A 27646-nucleotide genomic window follows, 5' to 3' on the forward strand; every position below is an offset into this window, starting at 1 on the left:
GATCTCTTCTCCCACCTATGCCCGACAAAGCCATCCTCCCCTACATATACAGCTGGAGTCATGGGTCCCTCCCTATGTGCGCCCAGGCTGGTGGTTTAGACCCTGGGGAGCTCTGGTTGGTTGGTATTGTTGCTCTCCTCATGGGGCCACAAACCCTTTCAGCTCCTTCACTCTTCTCTCTAACTCTTCCATTGGGAACCCCTTGATCAGATCAATGGTTCACTATGAACATCTGCCTCTGTATATGTCAGGCTCTGGCAGACCTCAAGGAGATAGCTATATCAGTCTCTTGTCAGCATGCACTTCCTGACATCCACATCAGTGTCTACCTTTGGTAACTGCACATGGGATGGGTACCCAGGTGGAATGTTCTCCAGACGGCCCCTCCTACAGTTTCTGTCCCACACTTTGTCTCCATATTTGCTCCCTTGAGTATTTTGTAACTCCTCCTAAGTAGGACTGAGGCGCCCACACTTGGTCTTCCTTTTTCATGAGCTTCATGTGGTCTGTGAGTTGAATCGTGGCTATTTCAAGCTTTTGGGCTAATATCCAGTTATCAGTGAGTAAATACCATGTGTGTTCTTTTGTGATTGGGTTATCTCACTCAGGATGATATTTTCTGGTTCCATCCATTTACCTAAGAACTTCTCAAATTCATTATTTTTAATAGCTGAGTAATACTCCACTGTGTAAATGTACCATATTTTTTGTATCCATTCCTCTGTTGAAGGACATCTGGGTTCTTTCCAGCTTCTGGCTATTATAAATAAGGCTGCTATGAACATAGTGGAGCATGTGTCCTTGTTATATGTTGGAGCATCTTCTGGGTATATGCCCAGGAGTGGTATAGCTGAGTCCTCAGGTAATGCTATGTCCAATTTTCTGAGGAACTGCCAGACTGATTTCCAGAGTGGTTGTACCAGCTTGCAGTCCCACCAACAGTAGAGGAGTGTTCTTCTTTCTCCACATCCTCGCCAGCATCTACTATCACCTGAGTTTTTGATCTTAGCCATTCTGACTGGTGTGAGGTGGTATCTATCTCAGGGTTGTTTTGATTTGCACTTCCCTGATGACTAAGGATGTTGAGCATTTCTTAAGGTGCTTCTTGGCTATTCGTGTTTCCTCAGTTGAGAATTCTTTGTTTAGCTCTGTACTCCATTTTTTAATAGGGTTATTTGGTTGTCTGGAGTCTAATTTCTTGAGTTCTTTGTATATATTGGATATTAGCCCTCTATCGGATGTAGGATTGGTAATGATATTTTCCCAATCTGTTGGTTGCTGTTTTGTCCTATTGACAATGTCCTTTGCTTTACAGAAGCTTTGCAATTTTATGAGGCCCCATTTATCAATTCTTGATCTTAGAGCATAAGCCATTGGTTTAGGAACTTTTCCCCTGTGCCTTAGGTATTCAAGGGTCTTCCCCACCGTCTCTTCTATTAGTTTCAGTGTATCTGGTTTTATGTGAAGGTCCTTTATCCACTTGGAGTTGAGCTTTGTACAAGGGGATAAGAATGGATTGATTTGCATTTTTCTACATGCTGACCTCCAGTTGAACCAGCACCATTTGTTGAAAATGCTGTTCTTTTTCCACTGGATGGTTTTAGCTCCTTTGTCAAAGATCAAGTGACCATAGGTTGTGGGTTCATTTCTGGATTTTCAATTCTATTCCATTGATCTTCCTGCCTGTCTCTGTACCAATATCATGCAGTTTTTATCACTATTGCTCTGTAGTACAGTTTGAGGTCAGGGATGGTGATTCCCCCAGAAGTTCTTTTATTGTTGAGAATAGTTCTCGATGTCCTGGGTTTTTTGTTGTTCCAAATGAATTTGCAAATTGTTCTTTCTATCTCTATGAAGAATTGATTTGGAATTTTGATGGGGATTGCATTGAATCTGTAGATTGCTTTTGGCAAGGTGACCATTTTTGCTAAATTAATTCTGCCAATCCACGAGAATGGGAGATCTTTCCATCTTTTGAGATCTTCGCTTTCTTCAGAGATACAGATCTTTCACTTGCTTGGTTAAATTCACTCCAAGATATTTTATATTATTTGTGACTATTGTGAAGGGTGTCATTTCCCTAATTTCTTTCTCAGCCTGTTTATCCTTTGAGTAGAGGAGGGCTACTGATTTGTTTGAGTTGATTTTATATCCAGCCACTTTGCTGAAGTTGTTTATCAGGTTTAGGAGTTCTCTGGTAGAAGTTTTAGGGTCACTAAGTATACTATCATATCATCTGCAAATAGTGAAATTTTGACTTCTTCCTTTCCTATTTGTATCCCTTTGACTTCCTTTTGTTGTCTAATTGCTCTGGCTAGGACTTCCAGTACTATATTGAGTAGGTAGGGTGAGAGTAGGCAGCCTTGTCTAGTCCCTGATCTTAGTGGGATTGCTTCAAGTTTCTCTCCATTTATTTGATGTTGGCTACTGGCTTGCTGTATATTGCTTTTACTATGTTTAGATATGGGCCTTGAATTCCTGATATTTCCAAGATAGTCTATGTCTTTTTATTGGAGAATTGAGTCCATTGATATTACAACATATTAAGGAAAAATGATTGTTACTTTCTGTTATTTTTGTTATTAGAGGTAGAATTATGTTTATGTAACTCTCTTCTTTTGGGGTTGTTGGAAGATTACTTCCTTGCTTTTTCTAGGTTGTAGTTTCCCTCCTTGTGTTAGAGATTTCTATCAATTATTCTTTCAAGTGCTGGATTTGTGGGAAGATATTGTGTAAATTTGGTTTTGTCATGGAATATCTTGGTTTCTCCATCAATAGTGATTGAGAGTTTTGCTGGGTATAATAGTCTGGGCTGGCATTTGTGTTTTCTTGGGGTTTGTATGATATCAGCTCAGGATCTTCTGGCTTTTATAGTCTCTGGTGAGAAGTCTGGTGTAATTCTTTTTGTTGTTGTTGTTGGGTTTTTTTTTTGTTTTTATTTTGTTTTTGTTTTTTTTTTGAGACAGGGTTTCTCTGTGTAGCCCTGGCTGTCCTGGGACTCACTCTGTAGACCAGGCTGGCCTCGAACTCAGAAATCTGCCTGCCTCTGCCTCCCAAGTGCTGGGATTAAAGGCATGTGCCACCACTGCCCGGCCTGGTGTAATTCTTATAGGTCTGCCTTAATATGTTACTTTACCTTTTAGTATTTTTAGTATTTTAGTATTTTTCTTTGTTTTGTACATTTGATGTTTTGATTATTATGTGACGGGAGGTATTTCTTTTCTGGTCTAGTCTATTTGGAGTTCTGTAGCTTTCTTGTATATTCCTAGACATCTCTTTCTTTAAGTTAGGGAAGTTTTCCTCTATAATTTTGTTGAAGATATTTACTGGACCTTTAAGTTGGGAATCTTCACCCTCATCTATACCTATTATCCTTAGGTTTGGCCTTCTCAGTGTGTCCTGGATTTCCTGGATGTTTTGGGTTAGGAGATTTTTGCATTTTGCATTTTCTTTGACAGTTGTGTCAATGTTTTCCATGGTATCTTCTGCACATGAGATTCTCTCTTCTATCTCTTGTATTCTGTTGGTGATACTTGTGTCTATGACTCCTGATCTTTTTTCTAGGTTTTCTATCTCCAGGGTAGTCTCCCTTTGAGATTTCTTTATTGTTTCTACTTTCATTTTTAGATCCTGGATGGTTTTGTTTAATTCCTTCACCTGTTTGGTTGTGTTTTCTTGCAATTCTTTAAGGGATTTTTGTGTTTCCTCTTTAAAGGCTTCTACCTATTTACTTGTGTTCTCCTGTACTTCTTTAAGGGAGTTATTTATGTCCTTCTTAAAGTCCTCTATCATCATCATGAGAAATGATTTTAATTCTGAATCTTGCTTTTCTGGTGTGATGGGGTGTTCAGGGCTTACTATGGTGGGAGAACTGGGTTCTGATGATGCCAAGTAACTTTGGTTTCTGTTGCGTACGTTCTTGCGCTTGCCTTTTGCCATCTGGTTAACTCTAGTGCTACCTGCACTCACTGTCTCTAACTGGAGCCTGTCTTTCCAGTTATCTTGCTTGTGTCAGAACTCCTCAGGGTCCAGATGTCTCTGTGATCCTGTGATTCTGAGCTCCAGCTGCTCTGAGTGCAGTGGCTCCTCTAGGGTGTCTCAGGATTTTGGTGTCTTCATGAGAGCAGACCAGCTAGGTGTCTGCTCCAGCCACAAGAACCAAGCAAGGGGCGAAAGAGGCAGGGGTGGGGTTTGGGTACCTGGTGAGTCCTGAGCGCCCCCCTGCTCCCAGTTGTAGCTCTGGGGTGTAGGGTAGTGGGAGAGTGTTCTTACCCGTTGCTCTGAGTTCAGTGGCTCCTCTAGGGTGTCTCAGGATATGGTGTCTTCACGGGAGCAGACCAGCTAGGTGTCTGCCCCAGCCACAAGGCAATTTTGTATTTTCTTTAAAGTAACATTTAAGTAACTTTCTGATCATAATATCACAAATTTTACTTTTCTATTTATTTAAGTTTATTTCTTTAAAAAGTAGAATAAAGTTTTTTATAATGTCAGGCTTAGAATGAGATCAAGCAGGAATTTTTAATAGCAAAGTTCCAATTGTGTTTGTTTGTTAAAACAGAGTTTCTCTATTTAGTCCAGTCTGTCTTGGAACTTTCCTTATTTAGATCAGGCTGGCCTTGAACTCAGAGATCCTTCTGTCTTTGCCTCCAGAGTGCTGGGATTACAGGTGTGTGCTACCATGCTCGTCCTTCAATGGGTATTCTCTTATGTTGCTGTAATTGTTGGAGGTTTTGGAGGTTTTGTTAGAAAATTGGTTTTTTGTTTGTTTCCTTGCTTGCTTGCTTGCTTGCTTGCTTGCTTGCTTGTTTGAGACAGGGTCTTGCTGTGTAGCCCCAGGCTGGCTTTGAACTTGAAATCTTCCTACTTTAGCATTTTGTCTAGATTACAAGTATACATCACCAAACCTGGCTTCAGTGGCTATTTTAGAAGAGAATATTTGTAGCCGGAGATATTAGAAAAAACAGCAACTGGCTAGCTTCCAGCCTGGCCTCCATGTTCCTGCTCTAAGCCCATTTGTCTTAACAAGTTCTCCAGCAGGACCAGAACTCCTGAGCTGGTTCCACCAGGCTGCTCTCTCTAGCTAGCCCCCTGTAGTGACCAGTCTCTATGCTTCGAGCTCTGTTTCGCTTGTCCCTGGAGCTGCTAGTTCCTTCACAGCCATAACCACCTGGTTGTTGGAGGACCAGTAACCCAGTAAAGTAAAACTCTAGATGCTTAAAGCTAACCAATGGATTTATATATTAGCAAATACTCAATACACAAGATGCCCACACAATTAGAAATTGTTATCCCAATTATCTAACCTTTTGATATGAATAACTACTAGAGACTGCTAGAGACTCAGTCTGTAGCCATCTTGCCTCCTCCCAACTTTTCTTTTCTTTTCTTTTCATCTTTTCTCTCCTCCCAACTCCTAGCTCCACCTCCCTCTTCCCTATCCAATGACAGGGTTCCACTGCAAATATATTGGGCAGGAAATTTCTGTCACAAATATCTTAGACACTAGGGACACTAGCATGTTCTTAATGTTATTAGTAATAGTTTGGTTTGCAAGAAACTTAAGAGGACATCTTAGTGGAACTTAAAATACTAGTGATCTTTGCTTGACAACAACACGATTTATGTGGAAAAGAGAAGCCTGCCCTCCTCCGTATTTGCACTGCCTGCCTACATGCCTACCTGTCTTTCTGTGCATGTTTCCAACAAGGTAGAAGGCAAGAACCAACACCTGAAGTTGTTCTCTGACCTCCACATGCACTCCCAGAGAGACTGGCCTGTCCTCAGACAAACATACGCATACCAATTGCCTTTGTTTTATCTCTGCACTTCTTTATGGGCTTTAATGTTGCTTTCATTTTTGTCAATAGGTTCTCCAGTGCCACAGACCCAGTCACCACAGTCACTCTTACTGGGTGCTAGACTGCAGAGTGCACCCACACTCACCGATATCTATCAGAACAAGCAGAAACTCAGAAAGCAGCACTCTGACCCTGTGTGTCCATCCCATGCCGGGGCTGGATATAGTTGCTCACCTCAGCCCAGTCGGCCTGGCAGCCTTGGAACCTCTCCCACCAAGCACATGGGGTCCTCTCCACGGAGTTCTGACTGGTTCTTTAAAACTCCTTTACCAACAATCATTGGCTCTCCTACTAAGGTGTGTTTCTTAAGTCCTTTTATACATATGAGCTCTTGTACTTTATAGAAGGATTCATCACGAGAATAGTTACAATTTTAGTGAACATTTACTGTTCAGTAAAGAAAGTTGAACCTTAAAGAGCTTAAAGGAACAGCACAATATCATACAGATTATAAATAAAAAGCTGGTATTTGAATCAACATCTAAGTCCCAAGTCTGTACTCATGACCAGTATACCATATTTTGTACATCATATTAACCAGCTCATATATGTTTCTTTAGACTACAGCTCCTTTCAAAATCCCTAAAACACAAGCATCTTCTAACCTGTTAGCCTTGGTTACTCGTCATGGGCCTGCTGAAAGCCAGTCCAAAGATGGAAATGACCCTCGTGAGTGTTCCCATTGCCTCTTAGTACAAGGAAGCGAGAGGCGTGGATCTGAGCAGCAGAGCAAGGCAGTGTTTGGCAGGTAAAAGACTCTGCCCTCTTTAACCTTTTACATGAAAACTAATCCCTAAGTCAGTGTATTTTCTTATAAAAGCAATAAGACATATTAGTTTAGTAGGTGGTTTATACCATGTAATTAATAATATGTACCATATACATTTGGAATTTATAAAAAAAAAAAAAAAAAAAAAAAAAAAGCATACAGATGTTTCCTGTAACTGCATAGAGCTCTTCCTGAGTTTCTTGAATAAACTATTTATTTTGGTTAGAAAAGTTTATTTATACCCTGAATTATTTTTCATCCATTTCTGAAAAAAAGTGCCCTCTTACTCATGTCGCTCACTCTTCTCTTCAGATCTGTCAGTACTGGGAAGTTATCAGAACAACAGGTAAAGGCACCTTTAGGTGGACACCAGGGCAGCACAGATAGTTTAAACACAGAACGGCCAATGGATGTGGGTAAGAAAATTTTCTTAGTTTGTCAACAGGTAGTTTTTTAGCATATGCATAGTTTATTTTGTGTGTGAGAATGAGGCATGCATGTAGCACTGTGTGTGGAAGTCAGAGGACACCCTCAGTGCTACTCCTCACCTTCCCTGTGTTTGAGGCAAAGTCTCTTGTTCAGTGCTGCCTGTGCTAGGCTCAGTGGGCCATGAGTTTGCAGAGACTGTCTTGATCCCACCTCCCACTCACTGCAGAAGTACTGGAAAGCAGACTTGCTGAGCTTCATGTGCCTTCTAAGGAGCCAGACTCAAGGGCCTAGAATAGACAGTTTCCCTGTTGAACCATCTCTCCAATGAGAAGTATGTTAGTATGACCTCAAGTCAGTGGCTTGCTCTTTTGTGTTTTCATGCAGATGAGGCTGTAGCCCTAGCTCTTAGATTCATTTATGAGGAATTTTCTAGAATAAGATGCTTAGTTGACAGTTTTCTCTTTCAGCACTTCACACTATCCCACTCCTCTGGGGCTTCCACCATTTCTGATTGCAAGTTAACCAGAACTTTTATTTGGGTTCATTTTGATATGACAAATTATTTCTCTTTGTGTTTTCACTGTTTTACTATGTTTACTGTTCACTTTGCCTTTTTACTATATGGGAGTAGGTAGGGGCAAACATGTGTGTGTGTGTGTGTGTGTGTGTGTGTGTGTGTGTGTGTGTGTGTGTGTGTGTGTCTGTGTGTGTGTGTGTGTGTGTGTGTGTGTGTGTGTGTGTGTTGCTGAGAACTAAAACAAATGATAGGCAAGTGTTGTGTATTTCCAGCCCCCTAGATTAACTTCTTAAATGAAGTTTGGGTAGTTTTTCAGTTTTTCACCATCATTCATTGATTATATTTTTCAGTTTCTTTCTCTCCTTTCTTTGTGTTCCATGTATTAATTGTCTCCTTTTTCTCTGAGGCTGTGTTATTTATACAATTATACCTTCAACAATATATATTTGAACTATGTAGGTCCACTTATGAGGATTTTGACAGATTTATAATGATTTGAAAAATTCATATACTCATGTTTGTTTAAAAATAACAAAAAAGTACAAGAACAAGGTTTTTCTTTTTGGCTGGTAGGTTACATTCTTCTGTGTTGTTTTTTTGTTTTGTTTTGTTTTTTTTGAAGATTTATTTATGTCATATATGTAGGTCTGAAGACACTGCTGCTATCTTCAGACAAACCAGAAGAGGGCATCTGATGCCCATTACAGATAGTTGTGAGCCACCATGTGGTTGCTGGGAATTTAACTCAGGGCATCTTGAAGAGCAGTCAGTTCTCTTAACCACTGAGCCATTTCTCCAGCCCCGTTTTTGTTTTTTTGTTTCTGTGTGTAACCCTGGCTATCCTGGGACTCAATTTGTAATCCAGGCTGGCCTTGAACTTATAGAGATCTGCCTGCCTCTGCCTCCCAAGTGCTGGCAATAGAGGTGTGAGCCACCATTACTTGGCATAAGAAAAAGAGTTTTCATAAATACGTAATTATATAGATAAGAACTTTAGAAATTATTACCACAAACTATATACATCTATTATCAAAATTAAAGCATGTCAAAACTTAAATACTAAAAAATAACAGGGCTGCAGAGATACTCAGCAGTTAAGAGTACTATCTGCTTTTCCAGGGAACCCAGGTTCAATTCCTAGTACCCACATGGCAGCTCACAACTGCCTGTAATTCCAGTTCCAGGGGATCCAACACCCTCAGACAGAGACATACATGCAAGCAAAACACTAATGCACATTGGATAAATCATCAAAAAAAAATAAAACGTTAAAATACTGAAAATAGCATACATGGAGCCACTTAGTTAAGGGAATTATAAATAACACATAACTGCATAGATTAGCTCATGCACACAGTGTCACTGCAGGCTCACAGCTGCCTCTTGTTGCTATTGCTTTGAGCCTGAATGCCACAATTGTCTGCTGAAAATGCCTCCTTACTCTAATAACAGGGTTTTTTCTCCAATAAATTGTTTATCCTGATGCTAAGAATACTCTGGAGAAAGAACAAGCTCCTCAATAAGTGAAGCTGTACCCCCTTTTCTCATATTAAAAAGTCAATGCAAAATAGACCAAGGATCTAAATTAAACACTTTAAGGCATTGTATATGCAAAGAATTTTTTTGGATAGGACCCCCAAACAATCTAGGAGTTGTATCAACTTAGAAGCTTCTGCACAGTGAAAGAAACTTAATCTGACTTGAATCTGAAATACCTTCTATAGATTTATATTGTGAATATGAATCTTGATAACCAAGTGGTCATTCTGTTTGTGGAGGTTCTAGAAACTTTGGTAGGAGGGCATACCTGCAAGATATGAATCACTGGATAAAGGTTCTTGGGGATGTATTATGCCTTGCTCCTTCCTGTCTTGCTACTTCCTGATCCTTGTTGATATAAACAGCCCTTATCATGTGGCTCCACCACCATGAACTGATCTGCTTTGCTAAAGCAACTTGTAAGGGCTTATTACAGAACTGTCATATAGTGACTGAGCTATAGCATCCTTCCCCAGAACTGCTCAACAATCCCATTACTGGGCAAATATTCAAAGGAGATAAAATCACTATGCCAAAGGTACCTCTGCACTCACTCCTTTAGGGATCACTATCCACTCTAACCAAGTAATGTAATCAACTGAGATGACTAACAAGGAATGCATATGTGAAGAAAATGTGGTACTGATGTACAGTGGGATATTGTTTATAAAATAATAAGGTAAGACCATGTCATTTATGGCAAGATTGGTAGAACCAGAGGACAGTATGATCAGTGAAATAAGTTAGGCACAGATAAGCAGATTCTACATTTTTTTTAAGGTTGAGCACAGAGTGAATAGATCAGAGATCCTTAGAGGATAGGAAGAAGATAGAGAATTAGTACTAAAGTGCAGTTAGTACTAAGAGACAGTAAAATATTCAAAAGTCCTGTAGCGTGTTAATTTAACCATAGTCTTTACCAGTTAATTTCACATTTCAAAATAACCATAGAAAAGAGTTGGAAGGTTCTCAACACATAAATAATATTTAAAGAGAGAAATACTGATTTTTGATTTGATCATGACACAATGGATACAAGTAAGCAGATACAAAAATTACAGTTTGCCTAAAAGTAAAAGTGTAGTAGTGATAATAAGTAATTTATTTTCTGGGTGAGGTGGCCCACAATCATAATCCCAGTGCTTCGTAGTCAGAGGCAAGAGGGTTGTGAGCTCAAAGCCAGCCTGGATTATACAGTGAGACACTGAGTCACTAAAATATGGCTGGGAGATGGCTGTGTGAAGGAGCCTGCCACTCAGGAATGAGGGCCGAAGTTTGGATCTCTGTACTCCCACGAAAGCCAGGAGAATGTGGTGGCCTGACAGTAGCTACAGTGTTCCAAAGGCAAAAACAGGGATGCATGCATCAAGATGTCTAGCTACAATTAGCTGGATTTATATACTTTAGGATCAGTAAGAGATCCTGCCTCAGTAAATTGGAATGAAAACAATTGAGGAAGACACCTGACATCAACCTTTGGCCTCCTCACACAGGTGAATGTGCACCCACATACATGTGAACACATACAAACATGTATCACATATAAAATATGATTTGTACATATTTTTCACCTTCTAAGATATATCTGCCTATAACAAAATATGTGTTAATTGTTGTTGAACATAGTGCACTCCAGCACTCAGGAGGCAGAGGAAGGCTAATCTCTGTGAGTTCTAGGCCAGCCCACTCTGCATAGTCAGTTCCAGGGCAGGCAGGGCTATTTAACAGGAGAGACCCTGTTTAAATTTTTAAAAAATATGTTAGTTGGCTTGAGTAATTGGTAAGATTCAGTAAATTTTGAGAGTAAAAACCTATACTGTTCTTTTTTTTTTTTTTGAAGATTTGCTTAATTTATGTATGTGAGTACACTGTCACTATGTTCAGACACACCACAAGAGGGCATCAGATCCCATTACAGATGGTTGTGAGCCACCATGTGGGTGCTGGGAATTGAACTCAGGACCTCTGGAAGAGCAGTCAGTGCTCTTAACTGCTGAGCCATCTCTCCAGCCCTTATACTGTTCTTTTGATTGCATACTTTGTTGCTTTATCCCTGAATTCCTAGATTCTTTAGTTCTGCTGAGCGTATCCACTGTTGAGTCTCTATATCAAATTTGATTTCTGCTATTGTACAGTAGTTCCTCTTTACTTGCCAGAGACTCATTTCAATGTCGAGGCCCGAGCAAAATGTTGAGGCCCAGGCTGCCCCTCATTTGGCAGCCACTGTATCCTGGCCCAAGCTGCCACTCTGGTCCTCCGGTCAGGGTTCAGCAAGAGAGAGAGTGAGGACAAACTCGAAGAATGGAGACCAGACAGAGTGTGATTCAATCCCGTTTATTCTTCAGTCTCTCTTCCTAGTCCAAGTCCCAAATCTTGAGTTCCTAGTTCCTAGTTGTACTCCTTCTTGTTCTCTTCCGAGTGTCTAATGTCTATTCCTACTCCTAGTGTCTGAATCTCTGTTACTCCAAATTATTCTCTCTAGAGCCAAGTGTCTTCTACCTAATGTCAAGCAATCTGTTACTTTCTCTGTCTGCCTCTAGCCTTTTATATGTCTCACTTCTAAGCCACGACTTCAGGTCACGCCTTTAATCATGCCCTTAGGTCTTGTCTCTAAATCTGATCTCTAAGTCACACTCTTAAGTCACACACCTTTAATCTCACACACCTTTAATCTTACACACCCAAGGTATCTAAACCAAGTATGCTCAGCTGTTGTAGGCTATTGTAATCCAAATCTCATGTCAGGGTATATGGCTCAAGATGGCTGCAAAGCTGATAGCCGCTTTCTGCTAAAAGTCGGCCCCCAACATTTCAAGACCTACCATAGATGACTGAAACCATGGATACTGCAATACCCTTTATATACTATGGGGTTTTTTCCTATCCATACATGATAAAGTTTAATTTGTAAATTAGGGCTATGTACTGGCTGGTTTTGTGTCAACTTGACACAAGCTGGAGTTATCACAGAGAAAAGAGCTTCAGTTGACGAAAAGTCTCTATGAGATCCAGCTGTAAGGCATTTTCTCAATTAGTGATGGGGGGTGGTGCCATCCCTGGGCTGGTAGTCTTGAGTTCTATAAGAAAGCAAGCCGAGCAAGCCAGTAACATCCCTCCATGGCCTCTGCATCAGCTCCTGCTTCCTGACCTGCTTGAGTTCCAGTCCTGACTTCCTTTGGTGATGAAGAGCAATGTGGAAGTGTAAGCTGAGTAAACCCTTACCTCCCCAACTTGCATCTTGGTCATGATGTTTGTGGAGGAATAGAAACCCTGACTAAGACATGCTAGTATGAAGTTAACATTGTTAACCAATAAAACAAAACAATAATAGCAATATATTATATAGCTATATAGCAATATGCCATAGCAATTTACTCTAATAGAAACTGTATGAATGTGGTCTCCCTTGTACTCTCAAAATATTTTGTTGTCAGGGACTTACCTTTCTTGTGATGATACAAGATGGTACTTAAAGAAAGCACTTCAGTAACTGTCACAGTCCAGTGTTATCTAAAGTTACTAGATGTTCTGTGCTCTGTAAATCAAGACAGAAAGCTTCTCATCCGAAAGGTGTATGTCTATGTCTTTTCAGTTACTTCCTCAGAGGTAGTTAGCCTTGCAGCTTAAGATATGGAACAAGGAAAGACAACATAATTGTTTGACACTGAACAGTGTTACTTTCTTAGGCATCTTCAGTCAGAAGTGTCATCTGCACCAAAGCTAATGGGAGACTTATACCATACTATTCAGCTTTTTTCTTCTCAGACAATATCTCTGGTGGCCAGGCCAGCCCAGTCAGTCAGCAGGTTTTCCAGGGCAGGAATGAGGATTAAAAATCAAAAAGACGATTAGACAACATTGTAGCATGACCCCAGCCAATTCTGAGACTAAAGGCATGTTTATTTTTTCCCAATTTGCTTTTATACCATTTTAATTACATGCAAGTATTTAGGTCAGTTCTAGGTTGTGGAGCTAGCAACGCAACAGATAGAAATAGTCAAGGAACAAGCAAGGCAATAAGCAAAGTCCCGTGATCACTGTTTCTAGGGACTTATCAAGATGACCAAAATATTTGAGCCTACTATCCTGTCTTAGCCCAAAGTCTTATTCAATGCCTGAGGCCTACTTTTTTGTTCTACCCTAAGATTTAGATTCCTGACTGAAATTACTTCCCCATTTTAGCCTAAAGTTAGATTCCTGTCTGAACTTAATTCCCTGTCATGGCCCTATGTCAGATTCCTGCCTGAAGCCCATTTCCTTGTCTTCGGTCAATGTCAGATTCCTGCCAAGGAGCCCCAAAAGTTCTCCACACTCTCGCTTAGTAGCTCTGGCTGCCTGGAACTTACTATGTAGACTAGGTTGTAGTGTTAGGAATTAAACTCACAGCCTTGTAGTACTAAGTAAAGTGTATATATACCATTGACTCTATCCCAGTCTTTTAAAATTAGTGATTTGTAGGGGCTGGAGAGATGACTCCGAGTTGAGAGTTTTGGTTGCTCTTACAAAGCACCCAGGTTCAGTTTCTAGTACCTACTCAAGAGCTCAAAACTGTTCATAACTCTAGGTTCAGGTGATCCTGAACCCTCCTCTGTCATCCATTAAGCTCAAGGCACACGTGCAGTGCACATGCATAAATTTGAGCAAACCACTCCTACACTTAAATAACTCAAAAAAGTAATTTATAGTCATGTGAAGGCAAGCAAAGCTAGAAGTCTTAGTTTTTTCCCCTTAGTTATAAGGTATCTTTTTTCATGTTTGATATGTATTGTAAATATTTGACTTTATTATTTGGTCCCATAAAGGTAGTAATTCTTAGACGTCTGAATGTGGAAAGTCTCTAAACTAAACGTGCTGACTTTGCATGTTTTCCTGGATGAGAACTCTTTACCCAATCTCCATTTAATCCAGGCTCAGCCCATCAGCCCCAGCCTGAAGAACACCTGCTGTCCCTGCCTCCTTTCTCACAGGTGTGAGGGCCTACTCTGAAGGGATATACTTTGATTCAATGTTTATGTTTTTCTAATCTGTGTTGTTTACCTTTGTATTTTTATTTCCCATTTCCATTGTCTAATTTTTCTAATTATCAACAGGTATAACTTGCAGTTCAGATATTTTCTAGCTATCCCAAACATTGAATATTGGGCTTTGGTGTGAATATTCACATACATAGAGGTATTACTGTAAATTTCTTTTACTACAGATTTTTTTTTCCTGAGACAGTGTCTCACAATATAGCCATTTGGCCTGGAATTCACTGTGTAAACCAAGCTGTCCTCAAACTCCTAGAGATATGCCTATTTCTGCCTCTGAGGTGCTGGAATTAAAAATATGACACACCAGCCATTTGGTGATGGTCCATGCCTTTAATCCTAGTACTCAGGAGGCAGAGGCAGGTGGATCTCTGAGTTCGAGGTCAGCTTGTTCTACAGAGTGAGTTCCAGGACAGCCAAAGGTACAGAGAAACTTATCTTGAAAAAACAAATAAGTATGACCCTCCACACCCAACTCTTTTTAATTATATTTAAACTTTTGTATGTATGTATGTATGTATGTATGTGTATGTATGTAGGCATGTACATGTCACTACATACATGCATGTTGAAGTCAGAGGAAAACTTGGCAGGGGCAGTCCTTCTCTAACCCTGTGGATGTGAAGAATCAAATGCAGATCATCAGCTTTGGTGGCGAGCACTTTCATTTGCTGACCCAGCTCACTGACTCTCTAACATAAGTATTTTTACTTGGAAATATTATATTGAATAATCTAATTTTAGAATGAATATTAGAATTCTAAATATTAAATGGAGCTGGCAAGGCGGCTTACCAGATAAGAGTGCTTACTGTTCTTGCAGAGGATTCAAGTTTGTCTCTCAGCATCTACATTATTGACAGCTCACAACTGCCTATAACTCCAACTCCAGGAGGATATGACATTTCTAGCCTTGGTGAACACCTATAACCACTTGCATATATGCTCCATTACATACACATAATTTTAAAAATATTAAAATTAATAAAAATATAAGTTTCTTTATGTTCCAATTACATATAGGCATACTGTGAATGTAATCTGGTCAACTTTTTGTTGTAGCTCCTGTAGGAGCCTGTGGTGTTATGCTGGCATTGCCCGCAGGAACAGCAGCAAGCGCCAGAGCTGTCCTCTTCACTGTGGGGTCTCCTCCACACAGTGCCACAGCCCCTACTTGTACTCATATGGTCCTTCGAACAAGAACCACCTCAGGTAAGGCTCGCTTGTTCTAGTGCAGAACATCACATGACTAGTTCTGACAACAGTACAGTGAATTCGGACAATCAGAGGAAAACTTGGCAGGGGCAGTCCTTCTCTAACCCTGTGGATGTGAAGAATCAAATGCAGATCATCAGCTTTGGTGGCGAGCACTTTCATTTGCTGACCCAGCTCACTGACTCTCTAACATAAGTATTTTTACTTGGAAATATTATATTGAATAATCTAATTTTAGAATGAATATTAGAATTCTAAATATTAAATGGAGCTGGCAAGGCGGCTTACCTTACTTCTCTAGCCTTTGCTTTCTGTCCCTGTAAAGGGATTATAGCTGTTTACCTTCCTTAAAGGTTATATGTCAGAAGTAAATGAGGTGACATGCTAGGGATGACTTTGTAAAGTAAAGGTAACATATACTGTATGTATCCTTACATGTGTCTGTATGCAGTGTAACAGACAGTAAAATGTGACTTCTCCATGAAGATAGATACGCATGACTACTTTGTACTCCACTTCATTCTTAAAAGACTGAAGTCTTATATTAGCAGATCTAATAAATTATTGGAAAATATACTTTTTAATTTACTTATTGTGGTGCTGGAAATTGAACCCAAGGCTCTCCCACATGCTAGCTAAGTGCTATAGCACTGAAATGCATTCCCAGTGTCCCCCAGCCCTTCTCACATGGATGACTTTGAACTCCTGACCCTCCTGCATCTACCTTCCAAGTGCTGGAAATGCAAGTGTAGGGCTTGGCACCCTTAATGTGCCCATTTAAACATCATTTTGTATGTACGGTTCTTTTGCCTGCATGTATGTATATGCACCTTGTGCCTGACTAGAGTCCAAGGTGCTAGAAGAGAGTATTCAGTCCTCTGGACCTGGAATTGCAGACAGTTAGGAGCTGCCATATGGGTGCTGGGAATTGAAACTAGGTGCCCTGGAAGAGCAGTGGATGCTCTTTAACACTTGGCAATTTCTCCAGCTCCTCCCCCAGACATTTTTAAAGATAGGGTCTCACTATGTAGTCCTGATTAGCCTGGAATTTGCTACATAGGCCAGACTAGCCTTGAACACACAGAGATCATCTACTTCTACCCCTTTAGTGCTGGGATCAAAAGTGTGTGGAACCACACCTGGCTTACTTCAATCCCCCACTCCTAACACACACACACACACACACACATATACACATACACACACACACACACACACACACACACACACACACCTTTCTTTTTGGTGTTTCCCAGGCTAGCCTTGAGTTTACAGTGTAGTCCAGACTAGCCTCAAAAGTTGAGATCCTCTCACCTCAGCTACCCAAGTAACTAGTATTACAGCATATGCCACCAGATTTGGTTTAAATGTTATTTTACTTTTGTGCCTCAGGTACCAGTGTTTGTACTTAATCCTATATTTTTTAAAATCATCCATACTGTCTAAGTTGTCTACTAATACTAAAAATTAAGAAGGTATTTGATTAAGGTTAGAGAATTGACTAGTGGTTAAGAGCATTGACTACTCTTCCAGAGGACCCAGGGTTAATTCTCAGCATCCACATGGTCGCTCACAGCTGTTTGTAAACAACTGTTTGTAACTTCAGTCCCAGTGAATCTAATTCCTATGTCCTCTGCAGGCACCTACACCATATGTACATACCCACACACAAAATTTAAAATAGTAGATTCTTTTTAAAAAGTATTAAGAGTGGGTTTGAAGTGATTATGTGTCTTAACTATATGTGCTGCTTTCTCTGTCTTCTGTGTTCTTGTATTCTAATAAGCTACTAATCAGGGTGCTTGTAAATTAATAAGGGAAAGATAAGATAATGAATGGTAGAGCTAAAGCATTATTATACAGATATTCAAAAATACAGAGTGGATGCCAGGCTAGCCAGATCTGCCCAGAGAGACCCTGTCTCCAAACAAAACAAAACAACAATAAAATACTTCTAAATCTTAGATAATAAACTACCATTTTAATACTTTTTTCTTCTCTCTTTTTTTAGAGGGTAGGGTGTCTGATTATGTAGACCAGACTGGTTTTGAACTCTCACAGATCTATCTGCCTCTGCCTCCCAAGTGCTGGATTAAAGACATTTGCCACCAGGGTTGACCAAGCCAGCTCAGTCAGTCAACAGGTTCTTCAGGGCAGGAGTGAGGATTAAAAAGAAAAAAGACAATTAGACAACACTGTTTAATTGGGTCTCACCAGTTCTGAGGCTAAGTGGGTTTATTTTTTCCCAATCTGCTTTTATAACATTTTAATTACATGCGGATAATAAGGTCAGTTCTAGGTCAAGGAACAAGCAGGCAATAAACAGACTCCCTGGATCACTGTTTCTAAGGGCTTATCAGGATGACCAAGCTATCTGAGCCTACTTCTCTGTCCTAGCCCAAAGTCATATTCTTGTTCATATTCTTTGTTCTAGCCCAAAATCAGATTCCTGCCTAAACTTACTTCCTAGTCCTGGCTCAATGTCAAATTCCTGTCAAGCTTCTAGAAGCGACCCCAAAACCTGTCCACACAGAGCTCAGCTATATCAGAATTCTTTTTTTTTCAAGTATAAGGTCCAGGGCTGATGTGGTTTCAGCTGATGTGGCATACCTAATGCTTCTTGAGAAGGTTACGTGGCTAGTCTCAGGAAGAACTGTAGTATAGTAGTAGGTATAGTGGTGCATACCTTAAACCCCAGCACTTGGGCAGCAGAGACAGGCAAGTCTTGTGAGTTCTAAACCAGCTTGGTCTATAGAGAGTTCCAGGACAGCCAGGGATACATTGAAAGATTCTTTCTCAAAAAAGAAAAGAAAAGCCCATTCCTACTTTGGAGCACTTATCACATAGAAATAACTTAAGAAAACTTTTTAGTAATAATCTGTAATACAAAAAAATTAACAATTTAAAATGATTCCAGATACACATTGTATATGTAAACTTAGTGAACTACTGTGCATCAGTTGCATTTTTATACTTAAGTCTATGGAGCATTAAAGAGAAAAAATATTGTATAAATTGTATATTATACAAATTTGTTTAAAAATGGGAGTGTGGGGAAACTGATTCTGTTTTATTTATATATGTGTGTATATGTATATATAAATAAAGAGATATGTTCATCTATGTATAGAATGAGGAGCCTGGGTCTTTAAGTATTTTCTTTGTCACTTCAGTAGGTTATGTTCAGTAAATGAGAGGCATGAGTGTGAATGTCCCTTCTGACTGACTGAACATGTGCTACATGTATTGTTTCTTGCAGTGGGATCCAGCAGCTCAGGAGGCTCCTTGTGCTCTGCGAGTGGCCGAGTGTGTGTGGGCTCCCCTCCTGGACCAGGGTTGGCCACTTCCCCACCAGGAGCAGAGGCAGCTCCCAGCCTAAGATACGTGCCTTATGGTGCTTCACCACCTAGCCTAGAGGGTCTCATCACCTTTGAAGCTCCTGAACTACCAGAGGAAACACTGATGGAGGTAGGGAAGAGATCACAGGGATGTGTGAATATATTGTTGATCTGATGTGAGTGTCCTAGTGATGATGAAAGAACAAATTTTATCAAGTATTTCTTACTTTAAATTCCCTTTTTTGTCTTACTATATAGCCCTGGATGTCCTAAATCTGTGTAGATGAGGCTGACCTTGAACTTATCAGTGCTAAGATTACAGTTGTGCACCACCTATGCCCTCTCTATTTGTAAGATTTTTTAAAAATTTCCCTAGAAACATAACTTTTTATTCTCAGAATTTATTCTCTTCATTAGGTAAAAATAATGCATCTAAACATAAATTTTAAATCAATGCTCTTGGTGGCAGCAACTGTAATTCCTGCTATTCAGAGAGTGGAACAGAAGGATAGGAGTTACAGGCTAGCCTAGGATATATAGCAAGATTCTGTCCCCCTAAAAAGTTTGATTTAGTGTTGAGTGTCCTTGTAATAATTTTAATTTTTAAGTTTATTATTTATATGGGAGTGTAGGTGCCATCCATATGCCATATGGAGATCAGAGGATAATTTGGGGGAGTTGGTTCTAGACTCTGTGGAAGCAGTACCTCTTTTGTTTCTGCTGCAATTTGTGCTCCTAAATAGCTGGTCCTTGGGTTTCTGGATGGGTTTCCTATCTTTACCTCCCATGTTACTAGTGGTTCTGAAATTAGTGGTCTCTTTTCTCTTTACCCTCATGGGTTCTGGAGATTAAGCTCGGGGTTTCAAGCTTGTGAAGCAAGTGCTTCTACCTGCTGAACATCTCTCTACAACTGTATCACCTACAATGTCCTTGTAATCTTTCAGTTTTTAAAATTTTACTTTGTTTAATGTATATGAATGTTTTGCCTGTGTTATGTCTTTGTACCACATGTCTGCCTGTTGTCCATGTGGGTCAAGAGAGGGCATCAGATCCCCTGGACCTAGAGTTACAAGTGTTTGTGAACCATCATGTGTATGCTGGGAATTTACCCTCTGTCTTCTGCAAAAGCAGCCCATGCACTTACCCACAGAACCATCTTCCTAGTTCTCCCTTGTACTCCTGATGTCTGTTTGTCATGTTTTGTTTTTCACACATTGGTTCAATTATTAAGGTTTTGGTTTAGTTTGGTCTTAGAAAGGCATAGTTTGTAGCCTGCTTATGTGGGTGCTGTAATACATGCAGACATACCCAGGTATAATATTTGGTTTGATTTGTATTTATTTTCTTTTTTTTTTTTTTTTTTTTTTTTTTTTTTTTTTTTTTTTTGGTTTTGGTTTTTTCGAGACAGGGTTTCTCTGTGTAGTCCTGGCTGTTCTGGAACTCACTCGGTAGACCAGGCTGGCCTCGAACTTAGAAATCCGCCTGTCTCTGCCTCCCAAGTGCTGGGATTAAAGGCGTGCGCCACCACCGCCTGGCTGTTTTTATTTATTTTCTAACAACTTTCTGAAATTTAAAAACATTGATTTTCTTTGATCATTCCAACATTCATAATATGGGAAAACTTTGTATACATAATGTAATTAAGTCCTTAATCTAAAAATCTTATAAAACACCTTGCCTTTGCAGCGAGAACACACAGACACCTTACGCCATCTGAATATGATGTTAATGTTTACTGAGTGTGTGCTGGACCTGACAGCAGTGAGGGGTGGGAACCCTGAGCTGTGCACGTCTGCCGTGTCCTTATACCAGATTCAGGAGAGTGTAGTTGTGGACCAGATCAGCCAACTAAGCAAAGATTGGGGGTAGGTACCTCCTGTCATTCATTTCCAGATTCTTTATGCTTTCTATAAACTTGTATCTAAATGTAGACATTGTTACTTATTAAAAGTCAGGTCTCATTTCTAAAAGCTGGAAGAAAATAGAAGTTGTTTCACTGTGTGATATATTAGCCAAGAGTTTATTATACAATCTTAGCATTACCTTTCTCTGAAAATTTACCACTGAAGATATTTGATGACCAAGAGGTTATACATATTTTTGTTTCAGTGTTCCTATAATATTCAAAGTTCATATATATTTTTTCATACAAATTCTTCTCCCTTCAGGAGTTAGATATATATTGAAAAAGGAAGGAACCAAGTGTATTCCACACCCAGCACTTGAGATACTCAGGCTGGAGAGTTAATAAATTGAGACCTGCCAGGGTTATATAGGAAAATCTTTTCTCACAGGGGTGAAAATGAGGACATAGTTTCCTGGAAAAGCTGTTTGGATGGTGGCCTGATATTTAGCATGCTGAGTCTTGTGGGTTGATTCCCAGGATAATTCTCTGCTCCTGTCTTCTGATACAGGCGGGTGGAGCAGCTGGTGTTGTACATGAAGGCAGCACAGTTACTGGCAGCTTCCCTGCATCTCGCCAAAGCTCAGATCAAGTCTGGGAAGCTGAGCCCATCCACAGCTGTGAAACAAGGTATAGAACGGTTGGTAGTCTGGGGCTCCAAGGGCCTTTGGGTCGTGCCTTCCGCTCCACTGATTTTTTGTTTCTAATTGTTTACTTCATACAGGTAAACAATTAGAATCAGGAGTGCTGGATCTGTCTTTCTGTACTGAAAGATCAATCATAGAACCTGACTTCCCATCTTTTCCTTCAGTGACCATGTAGTGTCACTTTCCTTCCAACAGTAGGAAAGGTACATGTCACTATGTTACTTCTGGAAGAAATTAAAAATAATTCCAATTTCAATTTTGTTTCAGTTGTTAAAAATCTGAATGAAAGATATAAATTCTGCATCACCATGTGCAGGAAACTTACAGAAAAGCTGAATCGCTTCTTCTCCGATAAACAGAGATTTATTGATGAAATCAACAGTGTGACTGCAGAGAAACTCATCTATAATTGTGCTGTGGAAATGGTAAACCTTTCAAGGCTTAATACTTTATAACTATAGCAGTTCTCTCTGGGTGTCTCTGAATTGAACACCTACTTGAAATGATCTGTCCTTTAAGAATTTATATCCTGCCGGGCAGTGGTGTCGCATGCCTTCAATCCCAGCACTTAGGAGGCAGAGGCAGGCGGATTTCTGAGTTCGAGGCCAGGCTGGTCTACAGAGTGAGTTCCAGGACAGCCAGGGTTGTACAAAGAAACCCGTCTCGAAAAACCAAAAAAAAAAAAAAAAAAAAGAAGAAGAAGAATTTATATCCTGCTGTGTGTGGTGGCACATGCCTTCAATCCCAGCACATGGGAGAGAGGCAGGCAGATCTCTGTGAGTTTTTAGGCCAGCCTGATCTACAGAGTGAGTTCAAGGACAGCCAGGACTACACAGAGAAACACTGGACCCAACATAACAAAAAAAAAAGGAACAAAACAAAAACAACAACCAAGAAAAGAGTTTTATATCCTACCCTTTCTCAGGTCCCAAGTGTGTGATTACCTAATGAAGTAACTGGACTTACCTGACATATAAGTAGTACTTAATATAATGTAATTTATTTAATAAACTTACTATAGTTTGTAATCCTGGTTGTTATATTTGACCAATTTTATTATATTTCCTTTTAAACTTCATTTATATAGGTATGTTCTTATCCTTTTATAGTTTTATCTAAAAGTTAAATTAATTATGTTTCTGCATTTTCTGCTACTTAAGTAAATTTGGCTTTGTAAAACTTAGAAAAAATAGTACTTTCTTAATGCCCAAAACTTTAGGTGTTTGACTTCAATTTACTGACTATTGAACTACAGACACTGAGGAAAAGCTATTTTTTCCATTTGTTGATTATACTGGAATTCTTTTCTATTTACTGTGGGGAAATGGTTCTAAGAAATAGGTAGCATAGGGCTATGCATGGGGTTACTAAGTATCTAGATGGAGAAAATGATGGACAGCTGTTAGACCTTTTCAGCATAATAGGCATCTGCCATTTAGATAGATTGCACTTTATTGTTGATATACCCTTGGCTTCCCCTTGACAGCTACTAAAATTGATAGTTTTATTAAAAAGCTTTGGAATGTAAGCTGACAAGAGTATATTACTGCTCTAAAGTATTGGTAGGTAGTATATTACACTTACTACATTAAGACAATAAGAATTTTATACTAGGAATTATATTGCTTCTTTCCTTTCTGAATTTAATTGTAATATTACAGAGTCTTCTTTTCTTTTCTTTTTCTTTCTTTTTTTTTTTTTTGGTTTTTTTTTTTGTTTTTTTTGTTTGTTTGTTTTTTGAGACAGGGTTTCTCTGTGTAGTCCTGGCTGTCCTGGAACTCACTCTGTAGACCAGGCTGGCCTCGAACTCAGAAATCCGCCTACCTCTGCTTCCCAAGTGCTGGGATTAAAGGCGTGCGCCACCACTGCCTGGCTTCTTTTCATAAAGTATATTTGATTTTAATATGTTTTTTAAAGGTACTTGTCTATAGGACTTGTATATCCTTGGAGTTGCAAATCTTCTTATTTTTTTAACTGGTTCCAGGTTCAATCTGCAGCCCTGGATGAGATGTTTCAGCAGACTGAAGACATCATTTATCGCTATCACAAGGCAGCCCTTCTTTTGGAAGGCTTAAGTAAGATCCTGCAGGACCCTACAGATGTTGAAAATGTGCACAAGTGTAAGTCACTGGACAGCAGTGCTCGCTCACTCAACTTCACTCCCACTTTCCACAGCTGGATTCAGAATTATTAAATAGAAAACTGAGGAATATACAGCCATAGGGTTCTTTAATTGTTTAATTTTTAAAGGATTGGGTATTAGTTATTAGGCAGTGATGGCGCATGGCTTTAATCATACCACTTGGGAGACAGAGACAGATCTCTGTGACTTTTAGGCCAGCCTGGTCTACAAAGCCAGTTCTGGGACATCCAAGCTATACAGAGAAATCCTATTTTGAAAACAAAAACAAACAGAAAAAGAATTATCATGACATTTAAATTTTTTATAATTTTATTTTATGTGCTTGAATTATTACCTACTACATGTATGTCTAATTGTACTGCATGCATGCCTGATACCTCTGAAAGCTAGAGCCCCTGTATCTTGAGTTACAGAGATTTATGAGCAGCCATGTCAGTGCTAGGACTTGAATTCAGGTTCTCTAGAAAAGTAGCCATTGCTCTTAGCTGCTGAGATCTCTCCAGCCTTCATTATGGGATTTTTCAAACAAAACTTGTTTCTGTTGTTTCTCATTGCCTCTCTTCCTCCCCATCCACATTTTGCATTGTTCTGAGTAGCATGACAAAATCTTGAGTTGTCCTCTGCTACCTGGGACATAATGCATCCCCTTGTCCAGTGCACACTTGCTATGTGTGCCTCCTACCTATGAGTCACTTAGTAGCAATGGCTGTGAAGTATACTTGTATTGATAGTATACTGGATTGGTAGTGCTGGGTTTGCAGATAGACTTTGATACTATTTATAGTCTCAGGTCTAAATTGGGGATCTTAGAGTGAATCTTTTGTGGGTAAAGGAAACCACTGAGTTTAATTAATTGCAATTTGTCTTCTAGATTTGTAATCATACTGCCTGAGATGAATCTTGGCTTTAAAAACTTGAACAAATTATTAATCTTTCTGTAAGATGTTGACAACAATGCCAACCTTGTATGCTGTAAGGATTAGAGAGGCTTCATACAACATACAGATTACTTTCATTCTTCATATTGTTCTCATTGCATTATTTTGTTGTCAGGTTCTTGTTTGAGACTGTAAGAGGACATTGTTTTATTATTGAATAGCACTCTTTTAAGCTTTCTGGGTGTAGTAACCAAAGAATATTGTAAAGATCCTATGTACTACATATTTTATATAATTAACAGAGCATAGATTGATGGGATACCAGAATGATACATAAATATATATTTATATATTATATATACATATATATACTTATATGTATGTATACACATATACATACATATACACATACATATACGAGTGTGTGTGTGTGTCTGTGTGTGTATCCCTAGTATCTGGTGTTTGAGGAGGAGCTGTTTTTATGGTTTTAAGACAGCATTCCTGAAGTTACTTGTACTTCTAAGCAAGAGAGTTGTTGTGCCAATCTGAATTTTAACACTGCAGCATTAACTGCAGGTTATATCTGAACTGTTGCTGAACAGAGGAAGAAAGTGTATTTATTGTGTTCACCTTGGGGCCAAGGTAGAGCAGGAACAATGGTGGTGAGAGTCATGATTTTCCCCTTAGTTCCTCTGTCCTTGGGTTAGAAAACACAAATAGTTTTATTATTGATATCATTTTACATTTTATTTCTAGATAAATGTAGTATTGACAGAAGATTGTCAGCACTCTGCTGTAGCAGTGCAGCTGTGTGAGTAGCAGACTTCTCTGTGGACCGGCATGGAACAGGAAGTGATACATTTGCAATTACATCTTGGTTCTGTCACCCATCCCAGGACACTGTGGTGACTACCAAAGAACAAGCAGCAACTTAAGAAGGAAAAACAATACAAAACCACTACATATTGTAGAAAACCTGCCTTATTGGAGAAGTCACTCCCCCTTTCCTTTCTCTTTATAGAAGCAGAAGCAAAAGAGTTTTCACGTGGCTCAAGTTATTTGAACCTGGCAAATAAATGTACCTTAGAACTAGCACCATAAGTACAGTTATTCTTGTGGATAATTAAACAGGAAACAAAGTGAGTGACTTCACTCAGCTCTCTGAGCAATATGTGAAATTCATGTTTTGCTAAAGCATATACAAGCAAAAGAGTATACAGCTCATCCAGATGATTTGAGATTTGGGGTAAGTTTGTCTGAACCTGAGCATGCATCTTTAAACAGCTCAGGAGGAGGAATTTTAAGAAGAAACAAAAGGTGACTCTTGGATGAATTGTGAAATCTTCAGCTTGATCTAATGTGGACATGATGTTAATCTTCCAAAAATCTTTCATATTGCACTAATTTATTAAAATAACTGTGTATTGGATTTTGCAATTTAAAACTAACTGAGGCACAATGGACTTGTTTAAATATTTTACTTGATTATATACATATGTCCTTTTCAGAATTCATATGTAATCTCCATTGAACTTTTAAATGGTCGGAACTTGTGTTCATGTGAACCTTTGCATTTTTCTCACCTGTTATCTTCACCAACAGATCTTAGTGGAATTTTGAGTTGCTGGTTGTTTGCATTTTTTGTTGTGCATGCAGAATGTGCATCAGTTCCTGTGACCTTAGGTTTATTAAAGGCTAAGTTTGTTTGGGCAGTATTAGAAAGCTATCATGAATCAAGAAATACTCTTGAGAATTTTAATAGGGCCAAATCAAAGTGATGAATAATGGCTTGTTAGTGATGTGGAGTTTCTACATGAAATTAGTAAGAAATGAGGTTTGTTTTCCCTTAGAACAATGGGCAGCTCTCTCCAGACTAATGTGTACTTCTCAGTGTTAGCCTTGAGCTCAATAGTTAGTCATGGCAGATCGACATCTCTCCAAGAATGGTTTCTATGTTGTATATTATTTGGTTTCTTTTACTTACCTGCTTGAATACTTGAATAAACCATTCACCAGTTTTAATCCATTTACTTCAAAACTTACACATAATGACCTGTGCTCTGATAGCTGCACAGAAGCTCTTTAGCACCACACTTACTTTCGTGTGCTGATTAAAGTTAACAGAGAAAACATGGTTTTCATTTACTTGGTGAACAAAGTAATGTAATTTTTACATTATTTATCTGTATGAAATTCCAGCAGTTAATTTGAACGTTTATGTATAGGATGTTTGTATTTTTAGGTCTTTACTACGGTGTTTCTACCTCTCATTTGTAACTGCATTATCTTCAAACTAGGTAAAACCCACTGAATCATTGTGGAATAGCCTTTTTTAAATTGCTTGTACAAATGTATATTAAGGTTGAATAAAGCTGACAGTGTTTTTAGGTTATAGTTGGGTTGATATTAAGTGGCTTGTCAAGCCAGATGCTTCCTTAGAGAGTGGGTCAGAAACTTGGTCATCGATATTCTTTGCCCTGCTCCACGATTCAGAACTCTTGGTGGCTGTCATACAGGTTCCTGCAGACAGACCGTACCCCTCCTTATAATAGTGATAAAATGTCTTCTGTAATTTTTATACTAAGTTCTTCATGTTCTCTTAATTACCCCATTTATCTCAGTTGGTTTTCCAAGTAAGTAGATGTAGTTGACCTCCCGATATCACTTTTTAAAAACATAATATGAACAAGTTTGGAGAGGTAAGGTTGGTGTGAAGTCAGGAAGTAGGCAAGTGTTGACACTGCACTGTAACTCTCAAGGTCTTGTTGAATGACGCAGGTCTGGTAGGTGGTATGTGTAAAGCAGTGAGGTCTCAGCAGTGAAGAACAACTGTAAACTTAGGAGTAACGGCTCTGATATACTACCGTTATCAAGGCTAATTGTTTAAAGAAATCTTTGCCTTGATTATAGCAATAATAAATAAATGCTTTATGTTTCTGTATTTTTTATTTCATATCATGTATTTTGTAAAATGGAATTAGACAAGTTCACACACTCATGGGTCAGCTCCTGTATTAACATCCTAACCTGGAAAATTATTGGCCATGAAAATGTAAGTAGAGGAATTATCAGTGAACTTGCAAATTGGTTTCTTGCTATGTGGATTTTCTTTAACTGTCATCTGTTGAAGATCTGTTCTTGACATAATTACTTCCTGCAGCCCTCATGTGCCCTTTTCTCTACTAGGAAGAATTTTGCAGGCCTCACAAGAACCAAGTGTAGGGTAGAACTTGGGTAGAAGCTCTTGTTAGTCAACACAAGTTAGTTTACAAGGGTAAAAAGAAGTTGAGTTGAATGGAGAAGAGATGCAGACACAGAATAGGTCCCTGATGCATCTGTGGTGTCCAGGTCCCACAGGAGGAGCTGTTCTGTAGTCCAGCA

At 39.2% G+C, this 27646-nt stretch overlaps 1 protein-coding gene across 7 annotated transcripts in view; it reads left to right on the forward strand.

Moving 5' to 3' along the window:
• Window positions 1-27206, forward strand: part of Ulk2 (unc-51 like autophagy activating kinase 2) — a 77640-nt gene extending 50434 nt beyond the window's left edge. For 6 of the 7 annotated variants that reach the window (XM_034505468.2, XM_076936678.1, XM_076936679.1 and 3 more), the window contains 10 exons: window positions 5868-6154; window positions 6419-6606; window positions 6940-7043; window positions 15204-15353; window positions 18616-18824; window positions 20381-20559; window positions 21109-21227; window positions 21512-21669; window positions 23229-23364; window positions 25022-27206. In XM_034505468.2, coding sequence (XP_034361359.1) covers window positions 5868-6154; window positions 6419-6606; window positions 6940-7043; window positions 15204-15353; window positions 18616-18824; window positions 20381-20559; window positions 21109-21227; window positions 21512-21669; window positions 23229-23364; window positions 25022-25080 — 1589 coding nt within the window. In that variant the 3' untranslated portion in view covers window positions 25081-27206. The remainder of the gene's footprint in view (window positions 1-5867; window positions 6155-6418; window positions 6607-6939; window positions 7044-15203; window positions 15354-18615; window positions 18825-20380; window positions 20560-21108; window positions 21228-21511; window positions 21670-23228; window positions 23365-25021) is intronic. The other variant, XM_076936683.1, reaches the window with a different exon arrangement.
• The last annotated feature ends 440 nt before the right edge of the window (window positions 27207-27646 follow it).

The sequence above is a fragment of the Arvicanthis niloticus genome, chromosome 6, assembly GCF_011762505.2.
Source record: "Arvicanthis niloticus isolate mArvNil1 chromosome 6, mArvNil1.pat.X, whole genome shotgun sequence".
NCBI classification, from domain to species: Eukaryota; Metazoa; Chordata; class Mammalia; order Rodentia; family Muridae; genus Arvicanthis; species Arvicanthis niloticus.